This window comes from Scatophagus argus, chromosome 10, assembly GCF_020382885.2.
Source record: "Scatophagus argus isolate fScaArg1 chromosome 10, fScaArg1.pri, whole genome shotgun sequence".
Taxonomy (NCBI): Eukaryota; Metazoa; Chordata; class Actinopteri; family Scatophagidae; genus Scatophagus; species Scatophagus argus.
In genome coordinates this window covers 12,853,514-12,879,778 of record NC_058502.1, presented here as the reverse complement: position 1 = coordinate 12,879,778, position 26,265 = coordinate 12,853,514, and the positions used below count along the sequence as shown (strand labels likewise).

The 26,265-nt window shown below is 39.6% G+C and overlaps 3 protein-coding genes across 4 annotated transcripts; 2 read left to right on the top strand and 1 right to left on the bottom strand.

Moving 5' to 3' along the window:
• Window positions 1–994: 994 nt before the first annotated feature.
• eloal (elongin A, like) lies at window positions 995–6,969 on the bottom strand. The gene is made up of 11 exons (XM_046402428.1): window positions 6,814–6,969; window positions 5,887–5,943; window positions 5,685–5,797; window positions 4,611–5,577; window positions 4,425–4,524; window positions 4,180–4,347; window positions 3,990–4,087; window positions 2,957–3,137; window positions 2,637–2,751; window positions 1,498–1,604; window positions 995–1,260 (listed from the first exon to the last, which is right to left on the bottom strand). Exons 1-11 carry the CDS (start codon window positions 6,889–6,891, stop codon window positions 1,199–1,201), a joined length of 2,046 nt encoding a protein of 681 aa, XP_046258384.1. The 5' UTR covers window positions 6,892–6,969; the 3' UTR covers window positions 995–1,198.
• An 885-nt stretch (window positions 6,970–7,854) lies between these two features.
• klhl31 (kelch-like family member 31) lies at window positions 7,855–11,809 on the top strand. Of its 2 annotated transcripts, XM_046402429.1 has the most exons (4): window positions 7,855–7,974; window positions 8,874–10,079; window positions 10,179–10,899; window positions 11,409–11,809. In XM_046402429.1, the coding sequence occupies exons 2-4, from the start codon at window positions 8,905–8,907 to the stop codon at window positions 11,484–11,486; spliced, it is 1,974 nt and encodes a 657-aa protein (XP_046258385.1). In that variant the 5' UTR covers window positions 7,855–7,974; window positions 8,874–8,904; the 3' UTR covers window positions 11,487–11,809. The 2 variants fall into 2 exon arrangements, with proteins under 2 accessions (XP_046258385.1, XP_046258386.1); XM_046402430.1 differs by having other exon boundaries at window positions 10,179–11,809.
• A 2,728-nt stretch (window positions 11,810–14,537) lies between these two features.
• Window positions 14,538–25,206, top strand: gclc (glutamate-cysteine ligase, catalytic subunit). Its single transcript, XM_046402957.1, has 16 exons — window positions 14,538–15,215; window positions 16,174–16,286; window positions 19,311–19,493; window positions 20,151–20,264; window positions 20,712–20,770; window positions 21,445–21,581; window positions 21,734–21,808; window positions 22,078–22,194; window positions 22,490–22,628; window positions 22,777–22,889; window positions 22,983–23,075; window positions 23,174–23,278; window positions 23,389–23,470; window positions 23,563–23,672; window positions 24,168–24,288; window positions 24,388–25,206. The coding sequence occupies exons 1-16, from the start codon at window positions 15,066–15,068 to the stop codon at window positions 24,567–24,569; spliced, it is 1,893 nt and encodes a 630-aa protein (XP_046258913.1). The 5' UTR covers window positions 14,538–15,065; the 3' UTR covers window positions 24,570–25,206.
• The last annotated feature ends 1,059 nt before the right edge of the window (window positions 25,207–26,265 follow it).

The window sequence follows — 26,265 nt, the reverse complement described above, 5'->3', positions numbered from 1 at the left end:
TAGAAACAAAACATGGTAGATATTGCATTCATTCCAACTTCTCAATGAAATCACCATCCTCAGTTCATCCTTTTATGATCACAGTTGGGATTTTGTTTTTGGTTTTTTTTAGTTTGGAGGTCAAGGTAAGCTCCGGCCCTCCATTCCAAGGTCACCCTGTATAAACAGAACAATGAGAAGCGATAGACTTCACTCACAACCCTCAAATCCTTTTCTTACCATCTCTTACTTAACAAGAAATAAAACCCCAAAAAGTCTATATTTTAAAACTTCTAGTGGTGCTGAATGCTGTAGCAGTTTCCAAGCCTCCCCTTTGATGTTCAACCATTTCCAAAATAATAAATGAAAAATAGACAGAAGTGTCTTTGAGAAGTGACAGACAGCATACACTTCTTTTAAAAGACAACATTGTCATAGAGATTCCAAAAAGCTGACAAAGAACTACTTTCTTTTCATTATGTGGATCAATTTGTTGACATCTCTTTAGAAGTGTTTGGTTCAAAGCAGTTGGATAAGAACACAAGTTGAAAACAACAAAAAGCAAAATAGTTTGAAAACATATGAAATGTTGATAGATGCCAGTGTTTTAGAGATTCCATTTCCTGCTCACACATGGTTTGAATTTTAAGTGTAGTTAATGATCCATTCACAAAAAGCCTCTGATATGTAAAGATCTTATCTTAATACAACATACAACCAAGAGTCAGCCCAGTGTTAATTAAATATCTGTGCATTAAATCCCTTATTAGCGCTAAGATTTCCTCATGGGTCAATTTATTTAATGTTAGAGGAGGAATGTTTGCATTGACATTCACTGCGATAACCTGAAATTTTATGAGTAGTAAAGTCAAGGTGAAATTAGTGAATACGCAGAAAGAAATATTGTACTGCTCTATACATCCTTTAGAGGGAGCTAAAAACCAATTAAATAACCTACAGACCGACGTTGTTTAGCTCTAACAGGCAGGCTGAAAGACAAAAATATCAAATCGCAATTTGCTTATTTCATTGTCCATTTAATAGTGAAGACAATTCATAGGTATAGAAAAAAAAAAACATGGCAACTGCCTGAATATTTAGACAAACAACACAGAGTAATCTAAGGTGAACACAGGCTTTCTACTGTCCAAAGTTAATGAGTGCCAGAGTGCACTTTCACCACACCCACACACTGTAAATAGCGAGATCATAAGAGCATTTATCTGCGTCCCAGCTGTTTCTTGAATGCCTTTAAGGACTTTGCCATCATTGGAGCAACTCCTGTGTGAACAACAGGAAAATAATTAGAATACAGGGTAAAACAGAATATCACCAGGTTAACATAAGGATCTATATGTACAGTATGTAGTAGCTTTAATTCTGACTTATGAAGGAAATGAGTGGATTAAAAAAAGAAAGGATCATAAATATGTATAAGACCAGTGTGACTGATGTGATAAAAAAAAAAAAAAGAAATAAAAACTTCACTCTGTATCCGTTATACTCCTTTCAGCTCACTTGTTTTTTTGCGGGGGTCTTGTGTATTGCCTGCCCCCGAAGTGGTGCTGCTGGACCGGCTGGGTTCGATACAACTCGGCCTCGGTCTGTTGTCCTGAACCTTGATGCTGAGAATTGTCAAAATGCATAATTTGATCAACAGAATTATCATTTGGAAAACAAGCACTATTGCATAGAGAATGAACTCACTTACTGAACTCAGCCCCTCACTAACACCCCCACCCTACACCACACTCCACTACACCACTCTATCCTAACTGAGTACTACGTACTGAGTGTTGCACTAGTTCCTCTACCTCACTGTTAATATAGTTAGCCTACTGTCCATCGCTGTATACACTATATTGTCCATGCACTAGTGATTTATAGCTTAATTTAACATCTGTAAATATCATTTGTAAATTGTGTTATAGTTTCCGCCTACACTGGATGCACATTAAAGCACATATCCATCTGTATAGTATGTTCATAGTACTTAGAAACCCTGTATATTATGACAACAATCTGTATATCATGTTTATAGTATATCTGTAGCATAGACACCTGTACATACCCTGTACATACTGTAAATTACTGTATACCTGGCACTTACTGCTTATTGCACTTCTGGTTAGATGCCAAACTGCGTTTCGTTGCATTGTACTTGTACATGTGTAATGACAATAAAGTTGAATCTAATCTAAAAAGTAGAGATGAAATTTCTCTCTTCCTCCAAATGTTAATGTTACGTCACAGCTAGCGAGCATAACATCCCAACCAGGACAAACCAGTTTATCCAGCACATTGTTCCAATTCCTGTGTCTAAACTCACTCCAAAAGCATTTCACCCACTCTTATCTGTTAACAGATTATGACCCTGCTAAGCTGCTGTTGTTGAGTGATCACTTTGTAGTTAAGGGCTTTTATGTGGACGAGGAGCGGAGCAAACACAGGTGTCACCAGGTGTTCATGTTTTGCCAAAGACAAATAGTGCTCCAGTATGGTTCTCTTTCAATATTTGGCTTGATAAATTTAATAGTTAGGAAAACAACACAGCTGAAATGAATGTAAATGAGTAAATTGATTAAAAATAAAAACAAAAGCAACTAATCATGAAACCTGTGCAGATATTTCTACATATTTAGGACGCTGAAACCCACCTGCACTTGAGCTGATGAGGCTGCTGAACAGCAGTTCCATGAATTTCCTGCTGAATTCGCACATCTCTCGGTGGCTTGGCAACAGTGTGAATAAATGCCATCTTCACCTGCCGCCCTAAAAAGTGTCACAGTGTACAGAACACAATAAGAAGCAAACAATTTTCCTACCACATACAATGCACATAAAATACTTGCTTTCTGATGTTGTAACCGTTTGAAATTTTATTTCAGAATAGGTATAATTTGGATGATTTGCTGTAGATCAACACAAAGACTGTCACAACTTGAAAAGTTTCAAGTTCAGCATACAGGACACACACCTTTGGGTTTGTTAGACTGTGCCGAGACAATGCTTTTAGTGAGTCTTTGGAGTTTCATTTCCCTCTCCTCAGACAGCCTGATGTACATTTCTTTCCATGATTCATATTCCTGAAGTTTGCAGTCTTTGAAGTCCCTCTGACAATGTTTCCCCCATAAGTGGTCCGTCACTCCAACATAGATCTGTGGAAATAAACAATTACAGTCCTGGGAACAAATGAACATTTATATACTTTTAAAAAATTCTCTCCTTACCACAGCCTTTCCAGTAACTTTTCCTATCTTTCATATACTCAGAGGTCACTGAAGGTAAACCTGCTCATTTCATCATTAGTTCAAAGCTCCTGCAAATCTGACACGTCTCAGCGCAAAAAGCCAGAAAATGTGGCCGAGAGGTTAAGTTACTGTTCAACTAAACATTATTACTCACAAGACTTTTGATGTTAAAGGACTGTCAGTTTTAGATGTGACGTTTTCATAGCTGCACTCCCTTCACAGTTCGGTGAACGAGGTCAGACAAGTAACAGGCACTTTACAGCTCAGTGCCACAGTGACGAACAGAAAGACACGGATCATACAACTTGTTGAAACTTATTTGGAAGAGACACAGCAACACCACAATAGCTTTCACTCCCGTCAGCTGATGGGTAGAAATCAAGCTACATGGGGTATATGATTACAGACAACCAACATGGTTTCATTTAAACTTGCAGCCATATCATTCAGATTTAATTTCTTTTCCTCTGGATGAAAATATAGTTGTGACATAAATTCCTCAAAACTGCAGCAATTCCAATGAGTCTACATGAGTTCCAAATGTTAGCCTCTACTGGGCTTCATTTGAATGCCATTCTGTAAATATTGCTTGTTGCTGACCACGTATATTTCTTCATGGCCATAGTCCAGGATAGTGTTCCTCGTCACAGTGAAATTTTAGCAGCTGAATTTTGACTGCCCTTCAGGCAAACGGGTTGAATGCTAAGCAGGTGTACCTAATAAAGTGGCCACTGGCTTTATTCACATTCACATTCTTACTGGGTTGTATTCTTCAATGCGTAGCAGCTGCTCTGGTGTACACCTTTCCAACACAGGCTCCAGGATTTCAAACGGGACTCCGCCAGTTTCATAAAGCACTGAGAAGAGATCTCTGCTCCTAAATATAAATCCAACAATTTGACAGAATAATCAGAGCCCTGCGAAAAGTTTTTCCTGGGCTTTAACTCACAGTTGATGTTATTCTGGAGCGTGCGGATACACTGTTGGTGCAGGCTCATCATGGCTGGGAGGAAGATGGTCTTGGCACCGGAGTACACTTGCATCTTCCTGTTAAGTCTCTGACCAGTGAAGACTGCAGACTCTTCCGAGATGTCACAGATATCCGTCTCTTTCTCAGCTTTAAGACAAAAGAAGAGCTTCAAGAATAAGATGGCCAACATGAATATGCAGCCAAATGTGAAGGAAATGCAATACCTTTCCTGTCAAAGTAGTCAACACTGGATGGCTGTTCACATTCAGGAAGAACAGCGGGTAAAGGAATGTTCACCAGGTCCATTATAGACTCCTTACACTGCTACAACGTGAGGGATTATCAGATTATTGATCAAATCATTACCTGCGCTCTAAAAGCTAAACTTTTAAGATCACTGTTAAATTTACCTGTTTTGGAGAGGTAACATTTACAGACATCACATGTGACTTGAAAGCTTTCATGCCTGGATAATTAGTTGCTTCTTCTTTCACTACAGTCTCGATTTTTCTGGGAGGTTTCTTCACTCCAGATCTTTCTTTTCTCTTGAAAACATTTGCGTCGTAGTTCAAGCATGATTCAAAAGACACAGAGGGCTCCTTGGGGTCATTGTCACTTTTCTTGTCTTTGTGTTTTATTTTGGCCTTTTTGTTTTTGTGTTTGGAATGTCCCTTGTTTTCAGACTCCGGTTCTTGTTTCAGAGTGGCCTGCATCTTGTTCCCTGTTTTTTTCCTTTTTCTGTTATGGGAGTCCAAGCTCCTCGATATTCCTGAAGATGTGTCATCTTTGACACTGGCCAGTTTTAAGGTTTCGGAGCATTTGTCACGGGATGCAAATGAAATAGATTCTTCCTTTAATAATTCTTTTGATGTCTTTGACTTCTTGTTTGACTCTTTTTCGGACCCAAGTCTTCCACTATCTGAGTTGCTCTTCATTTTTTCTTTGAAATCTGACTTGGATTCCTGATGAGTGTCCAAGTTTTTGTTTCCGAGCAAAAAATCACCTTCTGCTGATTTTCTGTTACTCTGATGATTTTTCTTCTCCATGGAAACAACTAAACTGTCCATTTTATCCTCTTGCATTTTCTTTTTGAAGATGTTATTCTGAGAAACATTGCAGTTTTCTTGGAAACTTTTTTCTTGATTTTCATTCTGATCCTGAGGTCTCATTTGTTCCTCACATTGTTTCTCTGAATCAGTTTGCCAGTTCTCTGTTTTGAAGAGGGCCTCGTCTGGAGAGCTCTGACTGTTGTCATGAGATGTTATACAATTATTGTTTAAATCCTCCATTGTCAAAGTTCCATTATTTGGACAGTTTTTGTCATCTAGTTTGTTTCTGACAGATAAACTCTCTGACATCTCTCCATCTTCTTTGTGGCTGAATAAAGGAAATATTCAAGATTGAGAAGTCAAACATTCGCATAGAAATTAAGCACATTATACCATATGTTGTTAAATCAAAACAAAAAGCTGAATACATCTCACCTTGTGGAATCTTTAGGAACCAATCTTTTCCAACCCCTTACTAGCAGCTTTGCAAATTCTCCAGCCTGTTCGTGTCTGCGCAACGAGTTAACTGTTTTGCCAATTCCAGTTTCCTAAATTATATGCAGACTCAAGTCAGTACAGACAAAATTCATATGCAAATATATCAGTACAAAATATAATCTTTGCATCAGAAACTCACAGCAAGAATGTCTAATGTGATATCAAGATCCTTGAGTTTCTGCAAAACTTTCAGAACCTGGAAAGAGAGTCAACACATACAATAAGTGCTTAAACATAGTTTTCACACCTGTTCGGGACAAAAAGCAACAAAGAAGGTGAATTAAAATGAAGGAAGCCCGACATGCCAAATATGGCAGTCCTGGTTTTGGATCACCACCACTGCTGATTGTGCATTCAGAGCAGGAGCTATGTATGGGAGCCTCACACACCCACTACTCCTTTTACTGCCAACTATAAATGGATAATGCTACTGCTGGCATATATAAAGTCTCACTGCATAGGCTTGAACAGGGCACTTTCAGGTTGGGCTTTTGATATCTTAATTACATTTTTATAGATTTCATTCATCATCATCATTCATAAATCCATCTGTAAAGTAAATTGGGCACGAATAAGCCTGCAGAGCGCCTTAACCTCCTCTGATGACGGACAGCAGCCATAAGTTGAACAACTGGAGGACCTGCCAATTTTAGCATCAAGGAACCTCCCATTTAAACAGCCCTGACCCCTGGCAGGAAAATGCTTCAAATGCTGTTTGGCAGGAGCACATGTCAGTGAGTGAAACAGCCCTCAGTCAGCCTCTGACCACGGACTGATCAAGGACAAGGCGAGCACAATGAATGAAATAAAGAAAAAAATAAATGAAAGGTAGTGAGGATTTTTTTAGACAATGAAAAGCCAATAACTGATATAACACAAATATTTCCATATTTCCACTCCTATAGCTCCTGTAGCCTATTGCTATATGTTCCAGACCAGAAACGTCTAAAGAAACGGGAAACAATTTGTGTCCTGAATGCAGCAACGTCGCCCTTAAGCTGCACTATTTGTTGTGCGCACTTCTTTGTGGAGAATAAACATTAACATGAATAAACACTGTGTCTACCGTAGCAGAGTCTGTTGTATCTGAGAGTTGAAGTTTGAATCGCATGACTTTCTTCACCACATCAGAGCTGCTGGCCATCACGGTGATTCACGTGCAACCGATCGTCCACACACACCGGGCAGCACGCGCACCTTGATGACACGATTATAATGGGGCGGAACCGACGGCAGGAAAACATGTGAGGTGTGTGGTGTGTATGTAACGGTTCATATTAAGAACACATTGTTGCTAAAGCGTACAAAATAACAATAGAGTGCAATTCTGAAATTTCCCTCAAGCCTTTTGAGTGCCTGCAGATCCCTCTGTGGGAACTACTGGCCCTCTGAAGGGACATATTGTGCTGCTGTTGTTTGGAAACAACAATCAGACGTGCTGATTTGAAAAGTTTCCAGTGACATAGTGGTTTTCTCCTTTCCAAGAGTTTTACACAAAGGGATCCATGACTTAACATCGTGCTGACTCTTAGCACACTGATGACTATGATAGAGAGAAAAAAATTGAAACTTTTTTAAGATTTCAAGCATCATGTGGATTTCAAGCCGATGTGGTTGTGTTCAAGTCTTGTGAGGGTCCTCTCTGTGGCTTCTCATAAAACCATTGCTGTTAATTCTAGTATCTTTGCAGTACCTTCCTCACATTAGGGCCCTGTATACTCAGCCCCATGTCCTCTGTACACTGTAATTTGTTTTTTCTGCACTTAAATTCTGCTGATTTCTATTTACACTCTCTGTATAGTCACATCCAAAAATTAAGCGAGGTAATTTTTATTGTTATATGAGGAGTTTTTCCAGAGTATGGAAAGAGAAAAATATATTTTAAAAAAAAAGTATTTTCATTCACATACTTAAATGGTGCTTAAATTTTTCAAAACAATGGTGGAATTAAACTCTTCATATGGTGTCCCATCGAGGATATAGGTCGAGCCCCCACAGAATGTTGACATCAACCGATTGGAGGCTATTGTAGGACACTGTCTTGGGGGGTGGTGTGTATGGTCCCGGCCCTCTGCCACATGCATTGCACAATACTTGATTGGCACTCAGTCTCCTAGAGGAGGAGTTAACTGCATGTCTCTTTCTGCAGGGGTGACTGCTGGTCTCTCCTGCTCCAGTAACTGGAGGCACAAGTTCCTTCTTCACCAGCCTCAACTTCATTTCTCAGGTAAGTGGAGTTTTGCTACGTGTGTTTGCCATTTTAGAAAAGTTTGGAGCAGTTAATACTTCGGACTTACTTAATACTTGTCAGACATTTTACAATGGAAAATTTGTTCATTTCTTGCTAACTTTGATTTGAAAAGGCTGGATGTCAATGTTTTACCTTTTGATAAAATCATTTCTACACACAGCCACACTGACTGTCAGCCTCAAGTTTTTTGGATTGTGTGTATATAATTTGAGGAATGACTTTTTTTTTATGAAACTTTTCGTCTTGTAGATTGTGCTATTTGGTGACTCATTCAAGACAAACCTTAAGCAATTACAGAAAACAAAGAAAATGAAAAATTACTCTAATTTAAACTTACACAGTGAGAGGACATGAGGCCTGCTGCTCATATCTCAAAGTCTATAAAAGGAACGCCATGAGTGAGCTGTCCAGGGTGGCTATTCTTGGACATACTGCTGATAAACTGTGACAGATGCAAAGAGGGGCATGTTGACAAGCTCACTTGCACCAGCATCACCTGGCAGAGCATGTTTTCAAAGGTGCCAGTGCTTGGTTGTGTCTAAATAAATTCCACTAAATCCAAAATGCATGAAAGCATTTCTTGGTAGATCCAACAAGTTACGTGTGCAGGGATCTGACATTACGGCTAAATTTGGGGCAAAAAAAACCCCAGTATCCATAGACGTAAATCAAGGACAAGACCCCAAAAACAATGTTCAAGACAGCATATGCAAGAAATAATTTATAACTGAAATTTCAACAATAATCTCATGTTGTTCAGTCTTGTGGTTATGGCATATCCTGAAGTATTTTCATGAGCAGGAAAGATCTATGGCACATGATTTGAGCTGGTTGACTGACAGTATATATTTTTTGACACTACTATATTTTTTCAGAGGGTTTGGGCTGTGTTGTGCTGCTGCAGCCATGGCACCCAAGAAGAACAAGACTACCAAAAAGAGTAAAGGAGACATAAATGAAATGACCATCATGGTTGAGGACAGCCCCATCAATAAAATCAACGGGTTGAACACGCTGTTGGAAGGAGGAAATGGCTTCAGCTGCATTTCAACTGAAGTCACTGATTCTGTGTATGCCCCAAACCTCCTGGAGGGTTTGAGCAACATGAGACAGGATAGCTTCCTCTGTGATCTAACGGTCGCCACCAAGTCAAAGTCATTTGATGTACACAAGGTTGTCATGGCCTCTTGCAGCGAGTACATAAGAAACATCTTGAAGAAGGATTCGTCCCTCCAGAAGATCGAGCTGAACGACCTTTCACCAGTAGGCCTCGCCACAGCAATCACATATGCTTACTCTGGAAAGCTTACCCTGTCACTGTACAGCATCGGCAGCACTATTGCTGCAGCCATGCTGTTGCAGATTGGCACCTTAGTGAAGATGTGCAGTGATTTCCTCATGCAGGAGCTCAGCGTGGAGAATTGCATGTATGTGGCCAATATTGCTGATGCCTACGACCTCAAAGAAACCAAGGAGGCAGCCCAAAAGTTCATGAGGGAGAACTTCATCGAGTTTTCTGAGATGGAGCAGTTCCTGAAGCTCACCTATGAGCAGATCAGCGATTTCCTCTCGGATGATTCCCTGCATCTTCCTTCTGAGATCACAGCCTTCCAGATCGCCATGAAATGGTTGGACTTTGATGAGAAGAGGTTGAAGTATGCCGCAGACCTCCTAACCAACATTCGCTTTGGCACTATCTCTGCCCAAGACCTGGTGAATCATGTCCAAAGTGTGCCTAGAATGATGCAAGACTCTGAGTGCCACCGTCTCCTTGTTGATGCCATGAATTACCATCTGCTGCCATACCAACAGAACATACTTCAGTCACGCAGAACAAAGGTACGTGGCGGACTCAAGGTGATACTCACAGTGGGTGGACGCCCTGCCTTGACAGAGAAATCTCTCAGCAAAGATGTTCTTTACAGAGATGCAGATAATGTGTGGAATAAGTTGACCGAAATGCCAGCAAAAAGCTTTAATCAGTGCGTGGCAGTCTTGGATGGCTTCCTGTATGTGGCAGGTGGTGAGGACCAGAATGATGCAAGGAATCAGGCTAAACATGCTGTTAGCAACTTCTGCAGGTAAGGACTAACTGTGACTTTTAATTTGAAATCCATCCTATTATTTTGTGTACTGAATTAGAAAATAACTGTTAACCCTTCCCCTCTCACACTGTTTAGATATGACCCCCGCTTCAACACTTGGATTCACTTGAGCAACATGATCCAGAAACGTACCCACTTCAGCCTCAACACCTTCAATGGCCTCTTGTTTGCTGTCGGAGGGAGAAACGCTGATGGTGTTCAGGCCTCAATGGAGTGCTATGTGCCCTCCTCCAACCAGTGGCAGATGAAAGCTCCCATGGAGGTGCCCCGCTGCTGTCATGCCAGCTCTATCATCGATGGCAAGATCCTGGTATCAGGAGGATACATCAACAATGCCTACTCCAGGGCTGTGTGCTCGTATGACCCCTCAACTGACACCTGGCAGGATAAGAGCAGTCTGAGCACACCTCGAGGCTGGCACTGCGCTGCCTCTGTGGGAGACCGAGCCTACGTCATCGGTGGCAGTCAGTTGGGAGGTCGTGGTGAGAGGGTGGATGTCCTCGCTGTCGAATCTTACAACCCTCACAATGGGCAGTGGAGCTACTGCACACCTCTTCACACAGGAGTGAGCACGGCCGGCATTTCAATTTTGAACAACAAGGTCTATCTCCTCGGAGGCTGGAATGAGGGCGAGAAGAAGTACAAGAAATGCATTCAGGTTTACAACCCTGACCTCAATGAATGGACTGAGGATGATGAGTTGCCAGAAGCTACAGTCGGCATTTCATGCTGTGTCGTCACCATACCCACACGGAAAACACGAGAGTCCAGAGCCAGTTCAGTGTCTTCTGCACCAGTCAGTATATAAGGCCTTAGGTGATATTAGTTTATGTAGTTTACATGTCTAAAGGTCTCCAGCTTTTCTGTTACATAAATATTGATTCTAGACTCTACCAACAGTTTTTTTTTTTCAAGAGCTAAGATGGCTAGGTTTGATCAACTTTCTTAAAATAGGGGGGGTATTATATATTTTCATAATTTATAATTACTCAATACAATTGGCATCATTAAGATCAGATAATGTTTATGATAGAGACAAAGTGGGCATAACCAATTTCATAATTTTTAGACAGAAATTTACTTTTGGGGCCAATTCAGTTGGGGTAATTAAACCAGAAATGCTATAGAAGCTATACAAATGCAAAATCATGCTGTTGTTATGATTACCTGTTATATAACTGTCTTTTTTACCCAGTGCCATGAAATTAATTGCAAAGTGTTGTCTGTTTGCAACACTGTGTTATTAATATTAAAGGATTTTGTGACAATCTTGTTTATGGTGACTATAGCTACTGTGATTCACAGATACTTGAAGAAAATAATAAGCAGCAAAAAGCTGGAGCTGAGGTGATGGCACCACCTACCAGGAGTAGGTACTTGTGATTAGTGTTTAAACAGACTGCACAATAAGGCTGCAGTTACTCTATGCACACCTCATGTACAGTATCTAGTAGTCTTGTTGTGTGATTGTCATAAACACTAACACTATCAGGATCCTGTAGGGAAAATGTTGGAATAATGGAGGTTGAATGGGTTTAGCTGTGACAGAAAGAAACTATTTTGTAAAAAAGATTAAGAAAAATATAACTTGAGAATGATGTTGTCAGCCTGAGCTTTCCTGGAGGTCACTACTTATGAATTCCCTGACTGCTCACGTCTTTCAAATCTTTGTTTGTTTTTAAATTAAAGAGATGAAGTGTAAGATATACTCTGAGCCATGATCATTTATTTAAAGTCATTATATTTTTGTAAGGAGCACATTTCAAAAATATGTTTAGGGTGTGTTCATGTACTTCTTATGACGTGTTTACAAGAACATTTCTCTCTTCCCAATCTCAGATCATATCTGTTAGCCCTTTTTAGTGATGTCCTTTACTATTTGAGGGGATTATTAAAAATGGACAAGGTACAGTTAATACTGGCATATGGCTAGAAGGAACTCAAAAGCATCACCATGCTGCTAAAACAGAGATCCTATGTGACTGGTGTCAAGCAAAATAGGATATAAATTTGTCTATTTCTTTTCCATTTCATGACATCTTTCTACATATTTAAGTAGTTACACACATGTTAGAAGAGAACAGGTTAGCATTTATACACCAACAGCCAAAACCTGATATGTGAAATGGTGAATATTCCATATGAATATCCTGAAGCTCACTGGCATCTATTGCATAATGTTACAGCAACTTGCAGCTGTTAATCTAATTTGTTAAACACGAGTGTAAAACCACAAAGAGGTCAGCTCTGTGACTGAGGGCTCGAGCCTGAAAGAAGGTGGATTGTTGAAATTCATTCCCTATTGGGAATGAGATTCAAAAACCAGCCCCCTTTTTCCAGAATCGGACACCTCCACCTTTAATACTGTGAGAGCGACGAAACAGGGCTTCAAGCATGTAACATGAGAATGAATACATAAAAGGGCTATTACATTATGCACTATACATAAGTTTCTTGTGTAATCTTGTCCACTAGTCCCAAAGACTGTGACACATCTCATGTACTCAGGTTTCATGTACTGTCTCACACATAATAATAAAGGTTAGTCAAACACCTAACAACTGAAATTAAAGAATTGTTGTAAAGGTAGATGGGTCATTTCAGCCTTCATTGGGAACATCAGTCTTGAAGGATGTGAAAACCTATTAATCAGAATCAGAATCAGAATCAGAATTCCCTTATTTATCCCCGAGGGGAAATTCTTGTTTGTACAGACATTGCACTTGCAGTTTTCCTGACCGAGAAAGAATGTGAAAGATATAAAAATAGGATGAACAACAAGATAAGTATAAATCTAAAATATATAAAATTAAAAATACAGGTATTTACATGTGTAACATATATACATTGTATATACATGCCTCCATCAGGGTCAAGCAATGTTTGAAACAAAATGTGAGGAGTTCCCAGCATTATCAGGCAAGACTAGTTTACCAGATTCAAATTTACATGTCAACAAACTATTGATCGCGTTTCAGACCAACAATACATTTTGTATAAGTAAACATTACAGTCCCACACTCACTGTTGGACTGTCTGTTTTGTTACCAGAACTGATTAGTTCAGGTGAAATCAAATAAAACAGCTCTCCAGCAGAAACCAGTCAAAGATGTACCTTAAGATTTCCTATTGTCTTTATTGTCATTTCTATGCTGCTGTGATTGCCATTAAGGAGAGTCATTACTAAAATAGCACCCAATCAGGTTTCTGTTTTTATGGAGTGTAGGGAGCTTGACAAATTTAGAAAGATTATTAACAAGCATTATGTCATTAATCAGTCTATTTAAGACCAGAAAAGCAAAGAAAATGAACAATGTGTCGGGACTTAAACCGCGTTGTTTACGCAGTGCAGTTATCAGTGCAGTTTAGTGACCTATAATAACAATGTAACATACATAATACATTGATTGCTGTGTCATGATTACAATCACTTTTTGACTCCATGATGTTGCATTCAATTGCTCCTGATAAGAAGACAGCACTTTCACTTTGTCCACACTTAAGTCTAGTTAAATTTAACACTGCACTTTGAACATGATAAGGCAAGATATCAAGTAAATAAATACCTTTGTGCTGCTTTTTTCTGTCACAATTTTGTGCTGTCATACTGTGGTCAGCAACAGTTTTCATTTTGTCTTTCACAAAATGGTTAACCAGTGACAATTCAGTTTAGAAAAAGAAAAATAAATAAATAGATTTTAAAAAGGAAAGAAGGAGGTTTAAATAAACTGAACTATGAACAGCTAACATAGGTAAACTGACTTATGTTGTATAACAACTCCACTTTTTTTAAAAAAAAAAAGGGAAAATTAAAAATTGAAAGAGAAAACTCTTCAGGAGTCAGGAGTCAGGCTATAATTAAATGTTAAACAGGACAGCAAAAACGGAAAAAGGAAATAGGATATTGACATTACTAATGAATACTGTGAAATGGCAATTTGAAAACATAGAGTGAAAATTTATATCCTGTGATGGATAGTATTAAAAACTCAAATTGATAAAAAATTATAAAATTGAAGGTTTAAACACAAGATCTAGATTTAAATAGGAAATTGAAGAGCAAAACAAAACTGCACAAAGAAATTTAAAGGGGAAAAGAAGGAGATATAAAATTGTTTTTCTTCAATTTACAGTGGGATTCTGTGATATATTTCCATTTAAAGGACAGTATAGTGATTAGTACACCAGGAATCATTGGTATATGGGGAAAGTAGGCATAAAGTATTACTGTGTATTACTGTGTATATCAGTTTACAGCTCATGTTTTTGTCACATTTCCGGCGATTTCTCCCTCTGCCATCCAGAAATTGCTACTTTCGACAGCACTTGAATGTTGCATACCTCTGATCGACAGTTCAGTGGGAGGAGCCGAAAGGCGAAGAATGCTGAGTCATAGTGACGCCACTCCGCCGTCCGCTCCGCCCGACGACATCACGTGCGTAAAGCCAGGAGGGCGTTAATATGTACAACACTGCCCGACTGCATGATCCAGATTGGTTTGGCAACAACGACTTACCAAGTGGTTCACTTTGCTGTCATTCCATCACAGACCTGCACGTTAACAGGCTCGGTTCATGATCGAGCTTAGGAAAGCGAGCACTGATTAACTCGTCAGCTTTTTTTTTCGGGGGAGCATCCATATCAGCTTTCTGGTGTGTTTTACCGGGCTAACCAGACATTAGCAAGTGATGAGCAGAGGCCTGCTTCCTCTGGATGCCCAGTTAAGGTTACCGACAGGGCACGCTGCTTAATAGCACCGACAGACTTTGCATTTAGCCTGTGAACTCTCTGACAGCACCTTAGTAAGGATCCTTGGTTTTACTGTTTGTTTGGAGCGGGAGTTCATGCTAGCTCCGTGCAAGTTAGATAAACTAGCTAGTTAGCTAACGGTCGGCGTGGAAGTTCATAGAGGCAGCCAGCAAGACACCAGCCGCCACTTTACACCTCCAGTCTGTCTGTGCGATGGGTTTGCTCTCACAGGGGTCTCCGCTGAATTGGGAAGAAACGAAGAAATATGCCGACCATATTAGAAAGCATGGCATCATTCAGTTTCTCAATATCTACAACAAGGTGAAGGAACGCCAGAAAGATGTATTGAAATGGGGCGATGAGGTAAGAATCAACCACAATGTGGAAAATGTTTGCAGTCAGTCATGATGCTTGTGTATCATGCAGTAGTGTTTTTTTTATTATTCTCACTTTCACTTTCACATTTTTTGTGTAAATTGCTGCCATTTCAGTTTACCAGCAAAGAGCAGTTCGTGATGTATGCAAGTACACTGACGAGATAAGCACTAGTCAAACCTGTTGTTACTGGTTTTATGTGGATCAGTTACATTTAATTAAACCTTTGCAGCGAGTTGGTTAACTCTAATTGCAGTAGAGTCAGATTGTCCTCTTAGCAGTAAGTCTGAAGATTTATACAAGTATGTGGCTGAGTCTAAAGAACAAAACGTCAGAGTTTTTAAAAGTTATCTAACACAATTATTAATAGTTATTCACCAACTAAAAGTGTATGTTAAACAGCTGCTTGTACATGTTGAGTACTCCATGTCCTCAGTTTAGTAGAAACTGTGTAATAATAATGACAATCCAGGCAGCACTACCACAGACTCTTGACGCTTAGTGTAAACTTGAGCTTAAAGCCTGCATGATATTTGAAGATATGTTGACTTGGCTGTTGCCGGTTTTCTTTCATTCAGATCTTCACACCGGTTTGCGTTTCTAGTTTTTGCCCACCGCCAGTCCACAAAACTTCAGTGTGCTACAGCTTGACCAAAGTGTTTTCACTTCGAACGATGTGGAATGCTGTTGTTATAGATAAATCCCTCTTTCAGACAGGGGATTACAGGGTACCAGAGTCAAAGTCAAGGTAACATAACTGATGAATTGGAACTGATGTGATGGCGTCCCTGTCTGATCTTGAAAATGTCTCTTTGTGCTGGCATTGGTGCAAAACCTGGTTTAGATTTTAGAAAAGTCTGCAATACAGTGTTTTGACTGGATTGATAATGTGTCCTGTTTATTTATTTATTCGTTTTTTTGTTGTTTTTTTTCTTTTTACTTTGAGGTTGAGTACATGTTGGTGGAATTGGATGACAAGGATGAAAAGGTTCGACTGGTCCTGAACGGCGGAGATGTTCTGCAAACTCTCCAAGACCAGGGGGAAAAGATAAACCCCAAGTGAGTAAGCTCTCCAAAGAACATCAGCAATACATACAGAACAATATTCAGCTGAATATTCCAGACATGGAAAGATCTAGATGTATTTAGACTGAGTAGGTTTATTTTGATGAGTTTCTTTGTTTGACTTCAACTTTGTTTCCCTCCCCTTAAGTACATATTTATTTTGTGGAGAGTTGTCGTCCAAGTTAAAGCCTTCTTTTCCATAGATAATCATAGATAATCACAAATTTTTGTATGATTTTTGAATGACATTTCGATGACAAAGTAAATGCCACACCTCAAATTCCAATACTTGCAGTGCTGTTGTTAAGTGTTTGCTTTGGGTCACAGGGAGCTGATGGTGATTCAGATTAATCCTGGTAGAGGCAAGACAAAACTCTATGTGAAAGGTTGATTGACATGCATTGCTTCCACAGGTACTTGTATTATCATCACTAAAGCCACTACACACCCAAATGCTTATTTTATTTTGGCTTGTAAGACCTCTGAGGGGGGTGTTATATCACTGGTTCAACATAGCCGTTCCTTCTTTGCGTGAGTCGTCCTGACAAAACCAAAAACATCAATCACAGATGATGAATTGGGACTTCATACCAACCTTCCTGCTTCAGGCACTGTGCATGCTTTCCCATTCAAAAGGGACCTTTGGGGCGTCATGTTACTCTTCTTCTGTGCAGAAAGAACCAGTCGCATTTCAGCTACTTCACTTAAGAGAAACAGGTTCTCATAATGGAGAGTTATGAGGGATATAAGAAAATAATAGAGCAAAAGCAACAATGTTTGTGCAAATAAAGCAAGAGAGGAATGCTGGAGATCTGACACTGAGCCATAAAGAAGGACATATGGAAATCAGTTTAGTTGTTGGCCCGATAAAAGTGAAATAAATTTTATTGATCAAATATTAAATGTGATGAATACCAGTAGACTTTGGCAGCATATCAGAATTAAGTCTAAAAATCTAATCCAAAGTGTTCTATAGTTACTGTGACTTCATCATTTGTTTAGTGTCTGGATGACATGGCGTGAAAATTTAGTATTAAATGTTAATTAAGTATTAATATTTGGGACATGTAGCATAAGTGACCTTAGCGTTTTTTTGTTTTTTCCCCCATATTTTAATGTTTTTACTGTTATGCAGCACTTGGTCCATCGCCTCAGTTACTTTGAGCACTCTCCTACATCCACTCGAAATCAAAACAAACTGGGATGCATTAGCAGAGCTCCACTCTGCTTCATCGTAAACAGACCTGTAATAGTGCGCAAAACTCTTAATGGACTAATGTATCAGAAAAATTTGATACATTTGCTATTGTGTAACGCATTGGTCAAGACGCCCTAGAGATGATGCATTTGGTCATCTGTGTGCATCTGTTTTTGTGCACGTTTATGGCTGTTCTGTTCTCAAGGACGTCTCGTGGCTGGCTGATTGATTTTGTTTATTATTGACTGATAACAGTATATTAACAGTATATTGCGGCTGACTCCCAGCTCCTCTTCATAAATCTTTACGGGCTGCAAGTGATCAACAACTGCTTCGGTTTGTTATCTCATTTGCATTAGACACGATGTAGCAAAAGGCATTCAGCTTTTCTACTCTGAAGGCTAAATTTTGGCATTTGTCTTGGCTTAGAAACTAACATCCATAGAAACGTTTGGTTTCATTTTGGACCTGAGTTTCTGCCTTTTAATGCCATGCCAGCCATGTTACGATCCATTAAAATTAGGCCCATTATAACATGAATAAATCTTATATTGGGCCTAATGTTAGTGGATCATAACAGGTCTGGCATTTAGTCGCAGGCATCAGTGTAGGCATCACACTCCTCATCTCTATTTGTACATTGTATATTGTATATTGTGGTCTATTTTTTTTTTTTAAGCTCTCTCTGTTTTAGCTGGTTGCCTGGAGATCTACTCGGATCTCTAGCAGGCCTAGGGCCGACAAGAGTTCACCCAGCAGTCAAACTTAACACACTCAGTAGTAGATTGCAGTACAGCAGAGGCAAGTCTGGTTACCCTGTAGTCAAACAGATCCGTCTCACCGTGTTTGCCATACACTGAATTTGCATGCAAGCTTATGTGCTGCTGACGCTTTGACTATCAAAGTCCCAATTCATTCATCATTCATATTACATGAGATTATTGACATACAAGTCCTGTTTCTGTTTGCATATAGTCCAACAGTGGTTACTTAAGATCTTCGACTGGAATGCGATCACGGCAGGAGTAGGCGGTTGTGAAAGACTAGTACTGGCTACTTGGTGTCAAGAAGTGTAACAGCGACTTCACTAGTAGTTCTTGGTTGTTATGGGCAGTATGATCAATTTTGGTATTAATTAATTTAGTATTTCTAAATTTACTACTTCCCTACTTCAACCCTAAGTGAAACAAAAATGTGAATCCAATTCTCTCTTTTTTTAGCATCACATGTGAGATGGTAGAAACAAACAAGTCTTGTTTTTATAAGATGTTGAACCTTTTAGGAAAGTGCTATAGATTAATACCTAAAAGCTCCAACCTGTAGAGGCGAAGTGAAGACCTTTTGCCTCTGGACATCTGTGAGTGATAACAATCAAGAGCTGTTCTTGCGAATGCCGTTTGCAAGCCTAAACTGTAGTAACATTTCTTTGGGACGAGGAATTCTCTGCAGGCGTTGTAAATGTGTTTGTACAAGCTCATGAGTGTTATGTTTGACTGCTGCCCATGACGTCGGTCTAAATCTGTGGAGCCAACTTCACCCAGGGGAAATACCAGTGTCAGTGGGAATAGTAGAGTCGATGCATTCCTCATTACTGCCCCTCTGTTGCACACACCAAAGAGCACGCTCTGGAGCACAAATACGTCTCGTTAATTTTGCCTTGCCAAGATTCTGGCTGGCATACAATGAAGGGGAGAGTCGTCAGTTTAATGAATCAGAAAGGCCATCATGATACTGAGACCAGGGCGTTTTCCATGGTACTCTTCTTCCTTGCTGACCTGTAAAAGCAGGACGTTTTCATAACCCTTTTTGTGCGTTTGCAGCCACCCCACGCTTTGGAGGCCAGAGTACGGCAGCTACATGATTGAAGGCACGCCAGGGCAGCCGTACGGCGGGACCATGTCGGAGTTCAACACTGTGGAGGGCAACATGGGGAAGAGGCGACGAGAGGCCTCATCGGTCCTCAACCAGAATGAAACCCTGTGCACCATCACCTCATTTCCAATGTACGTTGCTGAGTGTTTTAACCCTCTTTTTAATACTCGTCTGTCGATTAGAAGAAAACAGAAACAAATCACGTCCATGGTTTGATATGTTGCATGCACAATATTTCATTTACCAATTTCATTGATTTTCTAAATTTAAAATCTTGGCCATAAGGTGCTCTTAAGTTTTTGAAATAATGTTTGATTGCATTTGACAGCACAAGCAACAGAAATGTGCGATGTTGTAATTGACATCGTAATATTTTAGAGCTTCAGCTATTAGGCAATCAGCTGATTACCAGTCAATTGATCAGAAATTAATTGGCAACAAATGTCACCAGTGATTTAAAAAAAGAAAAAAACTTGAAAAGAAAAAAACACTAGTACATACATAGGCCGCAATTGCCTGTAAGCTGCAGGTGTCCATGTTGTCAGTCTCTCTTTCATTGTCGCTTTCAATGTCACTTACGTCTTGAGGCAAAATCCATAAATTACCCGCAACATTGTTTAAGCTGCAGGGTTCAAAGCATGTGAAAAAAGTAGCGACTTATAGTCTGGAAATAACGGTAATTGCGTTTCTTAGTTTTCTGGCAATTTGTGAGAATAACTATTTATCACAATAATTTTTTTATTGCTGCCCTGTAATAGCTGTGTGTGTTTTGTGTGTGCTTTGTTTAGGTTGGGTTGTTCAGGTTTCACCAAACCGGAGTACCGGCCGACCCCAGTCGAAAAGGGAGTGTCCAAGTCATTGTTTTTCCCAGATGAAGCCATCAACAGACATCCAAGATTCAGGTAGGCTTCATGGTTAAAACGTGGTGTGAATGTGTGGCTGCCCCACTGATGTGTTTTTTTTTTTTCTTTAATTAGACAATACTTCAGTTTACTGCTTAATTGCAGGATTATTATCTCCTTTGGTCACGATGAGCAAGAACTTGTAATACAAATTAAATTACAAATAATTGAAGAGACCACAGTCTGTGCTATGTTTGTGATCGTTCAGAAAAAGGAAACAAAATTGCTATCAGCCAAATCTCCAGAAGTTCTTAAATCTCCAAATGTTGGTGTCAGCCTCAGAAATCAGTCAGTCTATTTATGGCTAAATTTTACCGTAGGTGCTGGAAGATTTTGTAGAGACCTGCATAATCCTTTCATTGCATATATTTGGATGCTTTTCTACAATAAAGTGTGTGTTTTTGGGTGTTTACATGATTGCGTGTGTGTGTGGATTTGCTTTTTCAGCACCCTTACCAGAAACATACGTCACAGAAGAGGAGAGAAAGTCGTGATTAACGTACCGAGTGAGTCCAACTGAAATTAAATTTGCTTTATTGCTTTATTTTTTCTTTTCTTTTCTTTTCTTTTTTGCCTGCATACATATCTGCTCTATAAATTACTTGTCCAGTCTTCAAGAAAAAAACAGAACCTAAAAGAGAGAAAGTTATATTTTATATTTTTTTGGTTTCGAGTTTTGCACTAATTCAGCAGAATGCTGTTAGTTCTTCATCTGCTTAGATGAAGACCTCATTTCGATGCAACCCATCAAATCCTCACAGAGGGCAGCAGCGTTCTGTCAGAGACTGAGCAGACAGTCACTCGGGGATTTGAATAGCAGCTGGCAGCTGTTAGCAATTCAGAGAAGAAGAACAGCAATGACTCTGATAACAAAGCCAGGTTAATAAAGGTTCTTTGTGGCGGCAGTAAGGCAGGGCCGCCGTCTGCCAATGTAGGCCTGAGCACAAGTTTGTTTGCTTAGTCTCTCACTCTCTTCGCTGTAACACTGGCACTCAGTCAGCCTGCCAGCTGCTATCAGTCAAACGCACACCCCAACATGCTTCCCTCCCAGATCTTCCTTTTTAATAATAAAAAACTACTAGCATTACAGTTTTGATGATTAAAAGTGCATTTCATTTTGCCTCTCAGACTGAATGGAACAAACTAAACGAATAAGACTATATTCCTCTTCATGTTTCAGTCTTCAAAGACAAGTGCACTCCATCTCCATTCGTGGAGGAGTTTCCTGAAGACGATGGTGAAGCAGCGAGGGCAGCTCTGCCTGATCATATCTACATGGACGCCATGGGTTTTGGCATGGGCAACTGTTGTCTGCAGGTACTGAACAAACTGTTTTTTGTTTTCAAACAGTGCCGTGATAAAGATGGTTTGACCTCAGCTGTTTTAGCCTTTGTCTGGCTCGAGCTTTACAATCCCAATAAGTGATTTATAAATGCACTTCAGCCTCTTTTTTTATGATGCTTCTGCAGGTGACATTCCAAGCTTGTAGCATTGATGAGGCAAGATACCTTTATGACCAGCTGGCAACATTCTGCCCTATAGTGGTGAGTAGATAAGGCGTGTGAGTTTTTTTTAAATTTTTTTCATTTTGATAATTACGTGACCCCTCCTTGAGCTGGAGGTGACTATGCAGAATTTGTGTAGTAAAGTGCAAGATTGTTATGTGTAAAATATAAAAGACTAGGTTGACTAAAACAAAACTGAACCTGACTTTTATGACATCTAAATAAATATTATTTCGGAGATGCAGGACTTTTGTTTTGTTCGTATAATTTTGTAAAACACAGCTGAATACTGTTTTGGCTCTTTACAGATGGCGCTGAGTGCAGCCTCACCCTTCTACAGAGGCTATGTGTCAGATAACGATTGCCGCTGGGGAGTTATCTCCGCCTCGGTGGATGACAGGACACAGGAGGAACGCGGGCTCAAGGTGAAGAACCTCCGCGTGCAAGAAATATGTTTTGATCAATAGAATAAATCTTTTTTTTTTTTTTTTTTGGAACGTGATTTGTTTGACGTCTCATATTATTTCTGTCTACCACTTAAAGTAACTGAATGACTGAGCGTGTCACCACAAATGAAAGTAAACTTCTGCAGTGAGAGATTCTCCATGCAAAAAACAGATAACTAGATGATGCTATATAATTGCTATAATTGCTTGTAAAAATGCTGATGCTTTGGGTTTGTAGTTTGAGTTTCATGTATGATTTGTTTTTCCTTTGCAGCCACTGAAAAACAACAAATACAGGATCTTCAAGTCAAGATACGATTCAATCGACAGCTACCTGTCTAGCTGCAGCGAGAAGTACAACGACATTGATTTGACGATAGATGAGGAGATCAACAAGCAGCTGCTCGACGCAGGTATGCATCTGAAAATGGAGAAACCAACATGTGTGAAATGCAAATCCGCAAGAAGTGTGTTAAATAAAAGCAAATATTCAGCTTCACAGTTAAAATCCTCCAGTACACGCTTGTAGATTAAAGAGTAATCACAATAATTTGTGCGCAGGAATTGACAAGCTCCTGGCTCAACACATAGCTCACCTCTTCATCCGAGATCCGCTCTCCGTCTTTGAAGAGAAAATTCACTTGGATGATGAGAACGAGTCTGATCACTTCGAGGTGAGCCTTTCTGCGTCGATTAAGCAATTCCTATGAAGAGAGCCAAAACACAGTTAAACAGACTTGTGTTTAACCAGACTTGTGTTCTCGCAGAACCTGCAGTCGACCAACTGGCAGACGATGAGGTTCAAACCTCCGCCTCCAAACTCTGATATCGGCTGGAGAGTTGAGTTCCGCCCCATGGAGGTAATAACCAACAGCACCATGACTTAGGCTTTTATCTACTTCATGTACAGAAAAGCCCTAAGAGTGATATACTTCTATTTTTTGATTTTATTTTTCAGGTGCAGCTAACTGACTTTGAAAACGCTGCATACGTGGTCTTTGTCGTTCTGCTTACCAGAGTGATCTTGTCCTACAAGCTGGACTTTTTGATCCCCTTGTCAAAGGTGAAGACAGCTACAGCTCTAGTCCATTGTAAAATGTCAAGTGATGTTTAATTCATGAAGTAGGACCTATGTTACACACACAGTGCCGTGATACACTTATCGTTCATTAGGTTGATGAAAACATGAAGGTTGCACAAAAGAGGAACGCTGTCCAGGAGGGCATGTTTTATTTCCGAAAGGACATCTTCAAAGGTTGGTAAACCAAGAAGTGAAACTTCAGGTTGATACTTTCAGTGAATGCCTCAGACAGGAGTTGCTGATTCATCAGTATTGCCCACCAACAGGCTGCAACCCCGTCCTTGATGGCACTGCCTCTGCTCAGAATGGCTTGGAGGCTGACGGTGGTAATGAGGAGTACACGCTGATGAGCATTGACACCATCATCAACGGAAAGGTGATTATTGTCTTACACTTAATGACTTGATCTTTTACCCATGTTAGCAGTGCAGATAAATGGATGGCACTGACGACCTGTTAGATGGTTCGATGTGAAATTTTATAAAGACAGGCATGGTCCCCAGCGGATGAATATTACCAACTTGTATCTCTTCACTTATTCTGTGGCGCCACCAAGGGGTTGACATTTGCAGTTTTACATGAACTTGTTGAATGGATTACCATAAAATTTCCCATTTCACTTTAAATTACATGACTAAAAGGCCAGCAGTATTTCTTTACTATCTTGAAATAAACTTGAAAACTCCCGAGGTGGAAAAATGTGCAGTTGTTCTGTTCCATCTTGTCCGTTCTGACAACACTGTAAATGCCTTTTAATTATTTAGTTCAAATCACAGCTGCTTAAGTACAACCTTAGAGAGTTGCTGGCATGACTGTTGTTTTAAACCATCTAACAATTACTGCTGTTTGCCTCTGTCTTTTTAATCACCAGGAGGGAGTATTCCAAGGCCTTATTCCGATTCTTAACTGCTATCTGGAAAACATGGAAGTTGATGTGGACACCAGGTGCACCATTCTGAATTACCTGAAACTCATCAAGAAACGTGCCTCAGGTAAATGTGCATTAAAGTTTATGTTCTTATCAGGAAAGGGCAGAATTTCTCTTTATCTTAAGCTCTGAGCATAACTCTAAATTTGTTGATGTGATTCAGGCGAACTGATGACCATGGCCAAGTGGATGAGGGAATTCGTTGCAAAGCACCCGCAGTATAAGCAGGACAGCGTCATAACTGACAAGATCAACTACGACCTGTTCAGAAAGTGCGACAGGATCGCGAAAGGCGAAGAGCAGTGCCCGGAGCTCATTGGAAACCCAGTTAACAAGTTCAAATGAGAAGCGCTGTAAGGATGCATCATCATCATCATCGTCATCATCAAACTTGTATGTAAAGAAAGACCAAATGTATGGCGCTGAATGGAAATGGTCCGATTTAAAGAGAATGCAAAACAGCTTGTGTGTGTTGCAAGACACACAGCTGCATTGAAATGTATATGTATATTATATATATATAGATATATATAATATACATATCTATATATATATATACTGTACCAGATTTTTATGATTACAAAATTATTTTAATAGGGTTAAGGCACACAAAAGCTTGTGTAATAGAAATCAGATGTGTATTTATTTTTCTCTGGAAATTAAGCCTATATGTGTGAGAATGTAAATGTAGCAAAGAGTTGTACAGTAGTCTGCTTTTAATCTTGTGTTCTGTAAATACTGTACTTCTGCTCTTGAAAACATTAACATTTTTTTGGGGGGTGGGGGTTGCTTTTTTTTCCCCTTGGGGCTTTCTTCATGTTTAGTAGAGATCTTTTCATTCTTTTTGCATTTTGAGAACGATGTTTGCTTTGCTCTGCTGATAATATAGTGGGACCTTGAAAGTAGTGGTGCATTCATTTGGAAATGGTGAACCATTGTTTGCATTGTGATGCTGCTTCAAAATAAATCTGTACAACAGCAATTTGGTCAGTTTTCTTACAGTTGCTTCAGATGTTTTAAGGAATGCTCTTCTTTAAAACGGAATGGATTTAATTTTCTCAAATATGCTAACTGAGTCTCCACAAAATCCACGTTGTCAGGTATGATCTTGTTTGCCTGCATAAACATGTCTTGAAATCCTTGCAACTAGTCATATTAGCTTTGACAGACATGCCTGCAGGAATGACTGCAGTAAGTACATTTATCAAATCTGGCTGTTGGAAAGCATCCAAAATTAACTCTTGTTCTTACACAAAAATTTAAAACATAAACTGTTATGATGGTGATGGTGTTTGAGCTGGGCTTCTTTACAGTCTTACCACTATGCCCCCTTCCATTATCTAAACTAAAGCTATGCTAACCATTTGCAGCATCTTAGTTTAGTGTATTAGTATGCCAAAATTCGCTACTTATCACCAAACACAGATTATAAGTGAGGCTGATAGGAATGCCATTAGTTTTGCAGGCATTCAGTCAGAAATCATAGTAATAGATACAATTTTGACATGATGATGGTGCTAAATCACAAGTAAGGGGGACTTCCGGTACCTGAACATTTTGATCCACAAGATGGTGGCATTGAACCACAGCTTTACAGAATACTGAGCTGCAGTGACGAATGCAAGCAACGCCTCAGTTTGACCGCTTGGACAAAGTCAGTGCTCGGACTAGATAGTGATTATGGCTGGTAAAGGTCCATCCTGTGGACTGACATAAAGCATAGGCTTATTCTGCAAAAGAAAACAAGCAAAAGGCCCTGGTCTCAGAATAAGAATATTGGGAAAATGTGGTGACATGAGACCACCAACATGACCATGAAATTGTCAGCTAAAACATTCACAAATAAGCACCTTTGAGAGATCTGTGTAAATAAAAACACAAGTTTTGTGACAGGACTTGATTACAACCTGGATGTGAAACTTTTTTTTTTTTTTCAAACATTAAATATGCAGCAGGTCAGTAGATTTTAGTACAGCCATCTGTCCCCTCTAATCCTGAGGAGAAATGGGCCTTTTTTCATGCAGACATGTTCACTTGTAAT